General features: G+C 40.0%; 1 protein-coding gene across 1 annotated transcript in view; it reads left to right on the top strand.

Annotated features, from left to right (window-relative positions):
- The window catches only part of stk32a (serine/threonine kinase 32A), a gene marked incomplete at its 3' end in the record, with an annotated part of 56,132 nt that extends 42,926 nt beyond the window's left edge, over positions 1-13,206 (top strand). The window contains exons 6-12 of the mRNA XM_080041246.1: positions 364-453; positions 1,656-1,759; positions 3,765-3,881; positions 5,374-5,499; positions 7,549-7,677; positions 11,263-11,327; positions 13,089-13,206. Coding sequence (XP_079897372.1) covers positions 364-453; positions 1,656-1,759; positions 3,765-3,881; positions 5,374-5,499; positions 7,549-7,677; positions 11,263-11,327; positions 13,089-13,206 — 749 coding nt within the window. The remainder of the gene's footprint in view (positions 1-363; positions 454-1,655; positions 1,760-3,764; positions 3,882-5,373; positions 5,500-7,548; positions 7,678-11,262; positions 11,328-13,088) is intronic.
- Positions 13,207-13,808: the final 602 nt, after the last annotated feature.

The following is a 13,808-nucleotide window of genomic DNA, read 5'->3' as shown; positions in this document are numbered from 1 at the left end:
GGCCATCTTGCACAGCGTAACACGGGTCAATGGTTTGTCCTTTGAAATTACTGAAACACTCTTTCAGCTCATACACAATATCGTCACACACACTTTTTGATCCTTAGTTTCACATACAGTATCTCACACTGGCATACTAAGTAGGATACCTGCTACATATAAGATGTGCCTACATTTAATTCCAAAAGAAAAAGCTTACAATGTCAAGGGGAACACAGTTTACTGTATATTGATGGTGTTAAGAGAGGTCTGTGATCTTACAGGTCTGATACACTGTATGGGGTTCATACGTCATATACTGGAACAGGTGTATTTAAAACGTGCTGTGTCACGTTATGGTAATCAAATGTCTTTACTCTACAGGGCACGTCCATCTAACCGACTTCAACATTGCAGCCATTGTGAAAGAAGATCTAAAAGCAACGTCCATCGCTGGGACCAAGCCATACATGGGTAAGTAAGATGCTTCACAAGAAAATATAACAGGGTCATGAAAGAAGATGGAGGAAACTGTTTGAAACTTGGATCTTTCATTAAAAAAACAGTGAACTAAATTCCAGAGTATAACAATTAGATGTTAAGAGACAAAACGTTGGAAAGGCCAGTTTTCACTAGAAAGTCCATGGTTCCTTTGCAATTTGTCTCTTGTCTCTTTTTATTCATGTCTGTTGATTCATCACTAGATGTGAGGAGACAATTTTAACACCCAATCTTTCCACTCTATAGAAAACCCTGTCTAGAGCAGGTTTAAAAGCATGATTGTTCTGAGTTTTTAAATTATTGGTGAAGGAATGATGAAGAAAAGCAGAAAATGCACCCCTACAATTCAACAATTTGTTTCTCTCCTAAAGTACCATAAGCCAAATTCAGTTACATATTTACAACATTACCACTTTTCAGACCCGCTGTGGTTGTCCTTCTCATGAATGATGACCAAGTACAGTAGTGATCAGGTCGATGTGTGTTCAGCTCAAGAGATCAGATCAGCTAACAGGATTTCAGGGGGCCATGAATGACGAGGCAGTACATATTTTCTGTTTGTGTGTGTGTGTCCACGCGCGCGTTCCTGTGTGCATGTGTGTGTGTGCGTGTGTGTGTGTGAGCCCATGTGTTTTTATACAGTGCCTGCTCATGGTGGATAATGATCTTGTGTGACTAGATTTTTGCGAATACTCTGTGGTGCAATAGATAATTCATGGGTACTCTTGAAAGAGCCGACTGTGCATTACGTTTCTCACGGCACTGATTTTTAAAGTTTAATGCAATCAAAGAATCACAAAAGGGAGGGTGAGTGATGAATGATGGAAATTAATCTTGAGCATTTGAACATACATTTTTATGGAATATATTATTAATCTTCACAGCAGGGAAGAAAAACAATGAAAGGGCTTGGATAACTTTTCCCAGACAGAAAACCTGTTTGTGATTGTGTACATTTTTAATTTGCACCTTATTAATATTCATATTTTATTTTTAAATTAAAAAAAATATTTTCACTTACTGAAGGAAAAAACAAACTCTGGTTTCTCACTGATAATAATTTATTCGAAATAGCCTGGTCTTTTTGCCTTATCTAGAACATTCATGACTATGAAGTGTCATCACTTACAAAACTTCCATTTAATTTGGTTTTACAATATTTTTCTGTCTCTCAGCTCCTGAGCTTTTTCAAAACTTCGAGGGGTCCCACCCTGGCTACACCTTCTCTGTGGACTGGTGGTCGCTGGGCATCACAGCCTATGAGCTACTAAGAGGACAGGTAACTCAGACACACACACAGTGCACAAACATCAAGTCCACATCTTAACTCACTTCGGCAGCGCCTGGCACACTTTACTGCAGTGTTTGAAATGTCCTGTCAGTAGAGAAGCGGACATAAAGCAAGTCTTTAGCCTTCACAAAAGAAAGGCTATAAAGCTATGATTGAATTGTATATCTTAGCTGACCTTACTAATGAAGATTTTTCAAATGTTTAGTCAGGGTGTCAGACGAGTTATTTTGAGAGCCATATAATGAGAATTGGTTTTTTAAATAGGAAATATTTTAGTTTGAAATGCTCCCATTTGGAGTTTGACTTTGATGTCAGGGGGATAAACACAGGACATAATGCTTTCGCTCAATCTTCTCTTTGCCATATCAGGAGCTGGCCTATTCATATTCAGACTACAGCTGCATAATTTACTCTCATATTTCAGGATGATGATTCCACAAACTACAGTCACCTCTATTTACACTGTCAAGGACCCAGAACACCTGAGACTGATCTGCAGCTGTCATGACGTGTTCCTGAAACTGATGACTCTATCTAGACATGTCAGGGCTCTCAGTCTCACCTTTCTCCATAAACTTGTGAACAGTTATTTTACAGCAGAGTTCCATCACGTTATCTACAATGTATTCTGATCTCAGACTTACATCTTACTTCCTCTATATAATAACTTAAGGGCACACTCACACTAGGCAAGTTTGCCTGTTCCGTGCTGCAGGAAGATCCCCCCAAGAGTTCCCTCACTTTCCCATACTTCACTCTATGGAAGTTCCTGTAAAATCTGTGTCAACTATGTAATCCCTCTCCTCTCTTAAACTTTCCTTCAACCCGCTCTCCCCACACCACCCTCGCCTGGAAAATGAATTTCCACTTCATCTTTCTATCTCCTAAGGGACTCTCTTCCACTACAACATTTCAAATCTGTAAGGCATCCATCTGTGTCAGGGCATTAATAACTGGCCTGTTGGATGAGCAGAATGATTGGGTTTTGAAAAAAATGGAGAGCTAGCTCAATGTTATCCAGCTCAGGGCACCTTTAGAACCTTCTCAAACTTTGCTTCATGTTATTTTTCTCTGAAACTCCAACCCAGTCTCACTTGGTTCATTCAAGCTTTTGCTGAGAACATTTAACTCCTATCTAACTAATTATGCTTCCCTGCCAGGCCTGATCACTGATTGCAGGTGCAGAGCTGGAAAAGCCAGTATCTCTTCAAAACTACAAATCAATCACTGCCTCTCATATCCCTGACCTCCAGCATTGGTTTTGTTTTTAAATTCCATGACACTTCTCCTATCCTGGGGAGAGAACACAAATACAGCATGGTCAATTTCAAATGAATTGTCATACATGTGCAAATTTCTACCTTCTGAACAACTGACAAAAGAATAAATTACTGGTTACCAGACACGTTATGTGTGCTCTGTATGGGACTCTGTAGAATCGGAATATAAATGCTATGCGGGAAAGAGCCTGTCATGAAAATTTAAATTGGCAAGGCATCCACCTTGGTTGCATGTCAAGCCCGATTTCTATTTACTTTTTTACCGGTTTTTCTTCACTGTGGCATGGCATTAAAAGTGTGTAAAAAAGAGACAATTTTAAAAGAATATTTGCCTTGCATTTGCTATTCTATAAACAATTGATTTTGGGGCAGACAAAAAAACAAGCACCACGATCAGAGACCAGAAAGTGGTGAAGGACTGCTCTTAAAAAAAAAAAAAAATCTCATCAGGCTTTCCTTTGTTTTCTGACTCACAGCACACCCTCTCACAACAAATGGCAGAGAGTTTAAGTTGTGTTGTGGGAATAGTCCATTATTCTGTTTCCCTTATCGTTTGTCCTTATCAGTGCAGAAAATGGGTTCACAGAAGGTGAGCACAAGAGAAGAGGAACAGAGAGTAGAGAGAGTCGAATACTTGATCTAAGAAACTCTTCCAGGGCACGACAACAAGCAATACAAGTGGCTCTGTGTTTTTTCTCCTCTCCTCTTTGCAGAGACCATATGTGATGAGATCTAGTACACCAACAAATGAGATCCTGCAGACCTTCCACAAGGTCCATCCCACCTACCCAGTAGCCTGGTCTTTGGAGATGAAGTCTCTTCTCAGAAAGGTGAATGAGATTGACATTCAGGTGGTTGAATCAAGAGATGCTGACTGTCTCTTACATACCACTCCTGCATAGTGAACAATCTAATAGTGGCATGTAACAGTGGTGAAAATCTGGAGTTACTCTCTCTGGTGAATAATTAGTTAACCAAGTCTCTCTCAAATGTGGGAAGGTGAGAGTGAACAATTGTAAAGATACAATTTTAAAAGCAACTGACTGCCTTCACTTTTAGTATATAATACTTTGACGAAAGTTTTATTTTGTCTGGATTTGTTTTTGTTTGGTCTGCTAACCTTACGTTATGTTTGGGGTTATGGAGGTCAAATGTTGCACCTGCACAAGATGTCCAAGAGATCAATCAGTAGCACATGCATCTGTTGTGCAGTTGTTTTAAATACTTATTGACAACTAGAGGCAAATATCTAATTATGGTGAGTCATGATTTTCAGAGTTACACTTTTGTTACTAGATAGTTTGGATTTTGCTCCGAGGTTTGATTTCTTTATTTCCTGTGGGAAGACAATTAGCCATACCTGACAGCAACACTTCATTTAGGCAAAAAGGTGAATTTACAGAATCTTAATTTACGGGGGTCACTTTCATTGTTGCAGCCCCACCCTGTATACAAGAGATTTATTTGTACACGAAAATCTGGCAGTGTTCAGCACAGCTTTAGAATTGTATTCATTATTTACATTCAGTATTCAAAAAGAGGAATGTGTGTTGTTGGTGAAAGACAGTGACTCACGGTGTTAAGTTATGCATTAAAAATAAATAAAACAATTAATTAAAAAGGTACAAATATTGCAGACATATGTCTTTGCATTGAACAATAAGATTATTCCGATCACTCCATTAAAATGTAGTATTTTCTTCTTTTAATGTGATTTGCATATTTTTAAATCCTTAACAGCCTGTTCATAAATACCTGTCAACAGTCTGCTCTCCTTATCACTACTGAGCCAAACCTAACAGATACACTGTTGCTGTGGCACTTGGGTTTTGTCTTAGCAGAAATCCACTGCAGTCAAACTGTTGCATTGCTCCGTGCTCAGACTACTTGTACCTCATTGGCATTCTTGTTGCATAAATGTGTGTATATGGGAGTGAAGGGAGAAGAGAGAGTGTGTGTGTTTAACTGAAAGAGGGAAATGGAAAAAGAAAAGTCGTGAAAAAAAGTGTAAGAAGAAAATTGCAAGCTCAATATATTTGTCCTTCACTCTTCACAACCAATTGAATTCCCCTCATCAGTTGCTTCCAATATGCAGACCTATTTCATTTTTCATTTTATTTTTTTTCCTTTGTCATTCTTTATCTCCCTCTATCCTCACCTTGTGCTTTCCTCAATAATTTCCCCCTCCAACCCTGTTGTCTTGCATCCTTTTTCCCAGAAACATCCTTCAGGGCAAATATGAACTTATGTTTTAGGGGGGCTGCTTTTAACTTTTCGACCATGCCCCCCCAGTTCTTACTTGCAGTATTTTGTCTCCTTCAGTTAATTTGCATAGATGTCCGGAAGCGCATTTCCTGTCTAGCAGAGCTACAGGATCTGGACTACATGTCAGAGGTCAACTGGGACGCAGTGCTCAGCAAACAGCTTCCTCCGGGCTTTATTCCCAATGTGAGTATCCAAATTAAATTGAGCACGGCCTCAGTATGCTGCGACTACATTGAATGCTCACGTCTGAATGGGAAAGAATAGAATGTTTATTTCTGACATTGTCTTGCTATATTTTGCTGATCACATCCACCACACGGTCTCCCTAACGTTTGGCAAAAAATACTACATTGTCCAATGATTTTAAAAACAAAATGAGACATAATGAACTATGAACAAATATTATATGATGCCATCTGGAAGCCTTTATCCAAATGAATAGCATCCAAATATGATAACATGATTTTGCTTCATTTTACAAATCAGAACAAAAATACAATCCACACCTGAAAACCCTTTTTTTCTATTGTACCATAGTTATTCCCAAACAAGTATTTGACTAAATGCCATAACAGCCCAGGGAAAATGAAAAGGTGTAGCCAGAACTACCCACTCTTCAGTTAATATTTTGTAGTCAAGATGTAGACACCGCCCCCTGCTGGGCTGAGCTGGATCTTCCACTGAGTGTGTGGACTGAATAAGCCAAAAGCATAACAATTGTTTAAGTTCTTTATTTGTCAATTGTACACGAGGCACATTGGAATTCGTCTTTTCGCATATCCCCTCACACTTCGGAGGGGGTCAGAGCGCAGGGTCAGCCACAGTACAGCGCCCCTGGAGCAGTTTGGGGTTAAGTGTCTCGCTCAAGGACACAATGGTAGAGATGGTGGGCACCGTAGACACAATACCAGCCTCTGCTAGTTTTACAACTAACACCCTCCTGTCCGGTGCCGGGGATCGAACCAGCGACCTCATGGTTACTGGTCGGCCACCTTACCTCTAGGCCATGTGCGTCCAAGATAAAAAAAATAACCGCATGTCGACCTACAGCTCTACAACAATTTCCCTTAGAATCAAGTATTCTGCAATGGTTAATTGTTTAGTCAATTAAAACTTCATTAATCACAATTTTCTTCTGCCCATTTTCTTCTGTTTTTCAAATGTCTTTTTTTGTCGGACCAACAGTTCAAACCCTAGATATATTTGGAGGAATTTCTTCTTTAAAATGACCTAATAATATTTATAGCTGCCCTGTTGGTCAGTCACCGACACTATAATATAATTAGTATAATTGTGCAAGTGATTAAATTAATAGAAAAGTACTTAAATTAGCTTATTCAATTCAAAGTCTATAGTGACTTCAGCACAGTGTATTCCCCCAGGCCAGACTGGCAGAGCAGAGGAACAACACAGAGGATCGATGGGGAATCGAAAGTGTCTCTCTATCTAATTATAGGCCTATCCACTGTCTTTAGTCCCTTATAACTTGTACATAACTTAACTTGTACTTAATTTGTTCTTTGCCCTTTGTACTGCGTTATTTTACCGTTTGTGTTCTGTGTTGTGTCTCCTGTATGTTTAGTTAGTCTGTAACTTTGTGTTGCTGCTGATGCCTACCTGAACAGGTCTCTCTTGTAAATGAGACCCTGGGTCTCAATGAGATTTTACCTGTATAAATAAAGGTTAATAAAACAATTATAGGGAGGGACAGGGAGAACTCAGCAATTATGTTTTTTTTCCCTAACTTCCCAGTATGCTTATTGGCTTGCTGCTGTTTGAGCCTTGATCCTGAAGAATAACAAAAATGTGCATTGCATCATTCTGTTCGGTATGAATTGTATTACTTCAGATTTAATCATTGCATAACGTTTTATGAGATTCAGATGGCAAACATTTAGAAGTGCTGTATTCAAATGCTTTTTATATTAAGATCTTTGGGAAAAAGGTTCCTTTTCAACATTGGTAAAGAAACATACAACAAACTACTTACACAGTTTTGTAGCGGCCATTCAAACAAAAAAGTTAGCGATTCAGAGTTCAAGAAATCACTTGAATTTACGGTTGTTAGACTTAAAAAAAAAAAAAAAGGCTATGACAAGGTTAGTTTTAAAATAAATTTAAGGCAAGACCAAGATAAAAGTGACATCTAGAAAAAAAAACTAATGCTTCAAAAGACTACCCAGAATTATTATAATTTTTTTTTTAAATGTGTGCCTGTATATGTCTATATAGAGGCGGAGACTAAACTGTGACCCAACTTTTGAGCTGGAGGAAATGATCCTGGAGTCCAAACCCCTTCACAAGAAGAAAAAAAGGCTTGCTAGAAAAACAAAGGACCAGGGATCTGATGGGTCTCCACAGGTAAGGTTTCCAACTTGAAAGCAGTAAGGGATACTTTTCAAGACACAAGGAAGACTGTTTTCATTGTGTACCGGTGTTTCTCAAAAATATATTTAAATATAAATCTGAACAAATGTTTTTGTTTACATACCTCAAAAAGGTTTGTCGTCCTCTCAGTGTTCATCATATTCACTAAAGAAGACTGTATAGTTTAGTCTAGGCTAGTTTGCTTTTAAATGTGTCTGGGGTGCTATTAAGAAGGTAGAGGTCACATTTCAGAGCTTTGTCCTTCTTCACCTTCATGATAACAAATGGGCAACTGGCCTTGTCTGTATGGGGTAAGGCAAAAATGGCAATCACCTAGACCTAGCTCTGTAGTATTTCAGTCTGTCACTTTGTCCTCATAAATCAGCTGTTATCCTCTACCTTGTTTATAGAAAACAAAGATGAGAGCACTGAAAGGTTAATGATCACTTGGTCAAGTGAGAGAAGTGGGATGAACATACACACACACACATACATAAATGCAGTGATAGTGAACGCGTTTATAGGCAGCAGTGATTTAATCTTGTCATGTGTCTTTACTTGCATTATAAATAAAAAATAGGACCTACACCTACAGTGCTGAAAAGCTTGGAGGAAACCCTAAAGCACTGTGTAAAAGGAAAGGTCAGGTTGACATTTGAGGGTTTCTTCCGGAGCTATATTTTGTATTTTTTAACTCCACAGGTCAAATAACTAGTTCAGCGAGGTGTGTCACACTGCTTGTCCTTTGTCAATTGCCAGGCTGCAGCGATATATCAAAGTGTAAGAGATACAGTATAATTACTATTTCTACATTGAAGATTAAAGCCGACATTTACCACTAAAAAGAAATCCCTCACAAGATAGATTTTAGTAATGTACCATTAGAACAGGTAGCCAGGTCTGTTTACCAGAAGCACTGTACTTACAGTTCAGGAATCAAATCGATCAGTATAAGAAGAAAGGCCCAACCTAATTCTAGGCTTCTGTCAAATTCAAGACAGTACTGTAAAAGCTCTGAAAGTTCTTACAGGGAGACCCAACTCAAATAAATTAGGTCAAGATGTAATATGTGAGTGTTTAACAGTAATAGTGAAGTAGGATATCCAACAACATTGATGCACAGACAGTAAGCATGCACACCGATCTTACCTATCGAATAAACATGCATACAACCAATGCCATTCAAAACGTTCGGACCCTGTCACACTCATAGGCACATTAGAACATTTTTATGAGACTGTTTTCTAAGAGATATGAAGCAATTTGTGTGGTCTAGACTCCAAAGCACATACCTTACCTGCTTGCAATGAAAAGTCAGAGCTGGCTTAAGTGCGCCATGTTTCATAAAAGCTGACAGCTGCTTGTGGAGACCTGCCCATTGTTATATCAGTGATATCTCACTGTGCAGCTGGACAACATTTGTCATCCGATGGCCCATTCTGGCAAAGAGGAAGTATCCTAATTAAATAATGATAGGAACCTTTCAGGGAAACATTAGTTTATGGAGTAAGAATAGGAAACAAAGACTAAGGGAAACTAGTACTGACTTAATGAAATGGTTTTGTATTTCTAATGGTATTACCTTATTCTTATTCATAGCATAAGTTAGGAAATATTTGATTGATGTATAACTTCTATAACCAGGGTTAAGGAAATGAAGCTGCATTTCCTTTCCAGGTCACATAAACCAGAGGTGGTTGGTTTTCCTATTGTCTGGAATGCCTATAAATCTAACTAAGAATATGTATTTACGACAACATCAGAGAGATGCTACATCATAGCTTGCCTCTCATCTGTCATATCTCTTATGCGTCACATAAATCACTGACACATTATGCATGGTATTCCTCCTTTGTGTGTGCCTGCCTGCCTGTTTCTTTGTGCTTTTGGTATTCTGCATTACACACACAAAAGCTAAACCCTGTTCTCCCAGTCTAGTCCGTCTTTGATAGCTGGTTATGCAGTTATGTTCCTTTTGTGTCCTAGTGCATTTTCCATTTCCCTCCCCGATACTACTGTGACAGTATCCCAGTTACCCACAGAAAGATCCTTTCACTTTCAATTAACATATGTGCTAATCATAGACCTACTTTTTGTGTCTATACTGTACACTCTCCATCTCTCATGCAAAATTATAAAACAATGGACACAGTGCACCTTCTTCTTTATGTTCCTTTTTCATATTTTGACACAATACTTCAACTCAATCTATTTCCCTGCCCTAATTAGTTAGTTGGCTTTTGGTCTGACAGGGGCTGCCCCCACTGTGGCTGCACCTGTACAGAGACACACTGCCACACTGTGTGAGTGACAGCAATGGGTAGGGAGTCAGCCATTTATCCCCTGAAGAGGTTTTCAGAAACCTGAACTTGAAGGTTTTGAGGGCTAATCTGACTAGAGGGCAGCAGCATGTACTCATGTGTACGCTATGTGCGCTTTCATGTGTGTAATCTCTTTTTTTTCCTTATTTGATTTTAGTAAATAGGTTAGAGAAATGTGTATACAAGGAAATTCAACATATGCAGAAACAAAAGAAAACAACCTCCTGCACTTGTTGTTTTCTTGCCCAAATGGGTTTGGATCTCAGCCACACACACACACACACACACACACACACACACACACACACACACACACACACACACACACACACACACACACACACACACACACACACACACACACACACACACACACACACACACACACACACACACACACACACACACACACACACACACACACACACACACACACACACACACACACACACACACACACACACACACACACACACACACACACACACACACACACACACACACAGAGAGTGGTGTCATAATGATGATGATGCATCTCTATGATCTTTCTCCTCACTACCTCCTTGGGAGAGTGAGAAAGCACCTGTTTACTTGTCTTGGCACTACAGTAGTTGTGAGAACAGCCTGACTTGACGGATCCAGATGTTTTTACATCATTAAGTGGGCCAAATATGTATATGGAGCAAGTGGCGACATTGGAGCATAAGTGTCCTCTGAAGTTAGGTAAATTATTTCATCTGACATCTTATTATAAAAGAAAAACTGATATGAGGAAAGTACAGTATAGGGCTGGGCGATAAAACGACAACTTCAACGATAAAACGACACGCTAGTAGCCATTCATGTAAAAGCATAATACTGTTACATGATTGGCTATCAGCGTGTCACGTTTGGCTGCGCCATCTCGCCGTCTCGAGACACGCCAATAGCCTATCACACTATAGCATCACAGTGATAACGATATATGATTGGCTATCAGCGTGTCACGTTTGGTTGCACCATCTCGTTGTCTCGTATTTGTGTTTCTTGAATAACAGAAACAGTGTGGTATAAGTGGAGGATGAGTGTCGTAACGGGGGAGGACATTTTCAGCACTGATCGCAGCACAAATGCTCCAAGCAAATCAACGTTTTTCAACATTTGCATAGACAAATGAGAATAAAGGCTACAGACTGACTGATCAGATAGATGTTGCTGAGAAAAATTATGATTATTAAGAAATTGCTGAGTTGCAGTTCTGTGTTTGTCTCTCCTACAGAATTGTCAGTTGCAGCAAAGATTGGACAATGTCGAGAGAGACTTCATCGTCTTCAACAGAGAAGTGTAAGGACCCTCTATTTCCTGCCCTTCAAATTATCTTCCCCAAATAATAGACATCTTGAAATAACTGTCATTAAAGTGTTAAAGAAACACTGTCCTGTGCTACATGCATTGTGGTTAATAAAAATGTTCTGTTGTTTGTTAACTGTAGCCAGGCCTAGTTTAAAAGATGAAACAAAACTTTAACTCGCTGGCAGGTAACAAGCATATAGGATAGTGTGAAAGGACAGTGATGTGGTTATCAGTGGGAGACGATCCGACACCTATACATGGGTGGATTAATGCAGAAAACATGTGAAACATGTTGACTGAATATTAATAGTTATATGAGAATGAGATGTTGTTGGTAAATGTTAAAACAAGTTGTGATTTTTACTCATGCAAGAAGGATCCAAGAAAATAACAGAACTAAACAATAGTAATATTTATATATTATAATATTTTGACGGGAGGAGTAGTCGATCGCTGCGTGTGTAATTCTGTAACTAGGCCTACTGAACGGGAACTCCCCGGGCTCGTGACTCATGCCCAGAGTCTGCACTGCCGATGGCTGGAGTCTTGCGTCCGAGGAGCACCGCAGCGGAGCCGTCACAAAACCAGTGGAATGCCCGGCCGGGCCGCTGCTTCCATAGGAATATAATAGTACAGCCAGCGTGCTATTACACAGCCAAGGCGATAATGTGTATAGAGCCCTTTATTGTGCGTTTATACTGTAAATCACCACGGTAGTCTCGCAAATGAGAATATGGATAAATGAGCAGGAAAAAAAAACACATGATTCGACTGTCAGTCGAGCATAGGCAAGACATGGCGAATCAGATTCGACTGGGTACATTCTTAGTCGGGGGAAAGCCCTAGTATTAAGACAGGGAAGGATATTTTATAAGAACAGAAACTGGACGTAAGCATATCATCTTCTTATGTCTACATAATTGAACAATATTACATGTCATGAGTCAACATAAAGTTCATACTAAATAGATACTGAAAAATTACTTGAGACAGGACCTATGTTCTTGTAAAAGGCTGAGGTGGCTGTCCAACCTTCTCGACAATTGAAATAAGATAAATTGGTCGAGTGATCAGAATACCTTGGGCTTTAGAAGTACTGATTATTTGACAACTTCCGAAAATATGTCATTTCATTTAGCCAGTGGATTTCCCATTACGGGTAGGGACGGGTCTGTGTGAGGACGCAATGGCGCGGGAGATGGGCCGGAGAATTGGAGCAGCGGGGGCAGTTTTGCACTCACTTTACTTCACTGTTGTGATGAAAGAAGACCTTAGCTGCAAGGTGAAGCTCTCGATCTACCAGACAATCTTCCTTCCTACTCTCACCTATGGCCGAGTCATGACCGAAGAACAAGATCCCGGGTACAAGCAGCAGAAATTGGCTTTCACATGAAAGTGTCTGGTGTCTCCGTTGGGGATAGTCTTAGCATCCGTTAGATACTCATAGTAAAACCGCTGTTCCTTTGTGTAGAAAGGAGCCATTTAAGGTGATTGGGTCATCTGGTAAGAATGCCCCCTGGGCGCCTTCCTAGGGAGGTGTTCCAGGAACATCCAGCTGGGAGGAGGACCTGGGGAAGACCTATAACTAGATGGAGAGATTATATCTCCACATTTGCCTGGGAACGCCCCCTGATGCATGCAGCAGATGAAGATGGCATCCATCCATCTCCATCTACTTATCTGGGGGGCGTTCCCATGGATGGTTTTAGCCACTATATTTGTGTTCTAATGATGATGTTCGGTACTCAACAGGTCAAGGAAGATAGTGGTGGACTCCGAATCCTCTGTGTTGTCCGTCAGCGAGAAGAATAAGGCAATAGAGGATGGACAGAACAACAACGTTGAGCCGGTTGGATTCTTATCGGGATAGGTCTCATGACTCGGGATCCCTACTAACTCCCGTATCACTTGCACCTGCCCACAGCTTGTAGATCCGCAATTTGCATCCATACACATATTGTTCTATCAGCACTGGCCCTAAGATTCGGCCTTCAATGTCACTGCACCACTACATTATACAAATAAAAATGCAGTAGGCACTTGTGCATCAGTGGTCACCCACAAAAAACACATTATCAATAGCTCCAGAACTGCAACTCCTGGAGCAGCAACCAGGCCATAACTAGACTAGTTGCTTTCCTGTCACCATGAAGAATGTCTCTCAAATGAGTGTAACTCATATCATGTTCCCTTTCATTGCACTGGTGCTCTAAGTTCTGCTCAACCTCTACCCTGGACAGTGTGCTGAAGTGAAACAGAACTAATTTGCCTGCAAAAAAGACTATGGTGCACCTACTCATTACAGGAAATCAAGGCTGATGTGGTTGACTGTGGCTGATAGGTGTGTGCTGCTGCCGTGCTTGGCAATGGATCTGATGACAACACATATTTTAAAAAAACAGCAATTTGATGGATGGCTTTGTCCATTGCCATCTATGTCTTGAGAGTCTGATACTAATAGTTGATAACATT

This window comes from Ammodytes marinus, assembly GCF_949987685.1.
Source record: "Ammodytes marinus genome assembly, chromosome: 14".
Classification (NCBI taxonomy): domain Eukaryota; kingdom Metazoa; phylum Chordata; class Actinopteri; order Uranoscopiformes; family Ammodytidae; genus Ammodytes; species Ammodytes marinus.
Note: the sequence above shows the minus strand (reverse complement) of the source record. Positions and strands in the feature narration are given on the sequence as shown.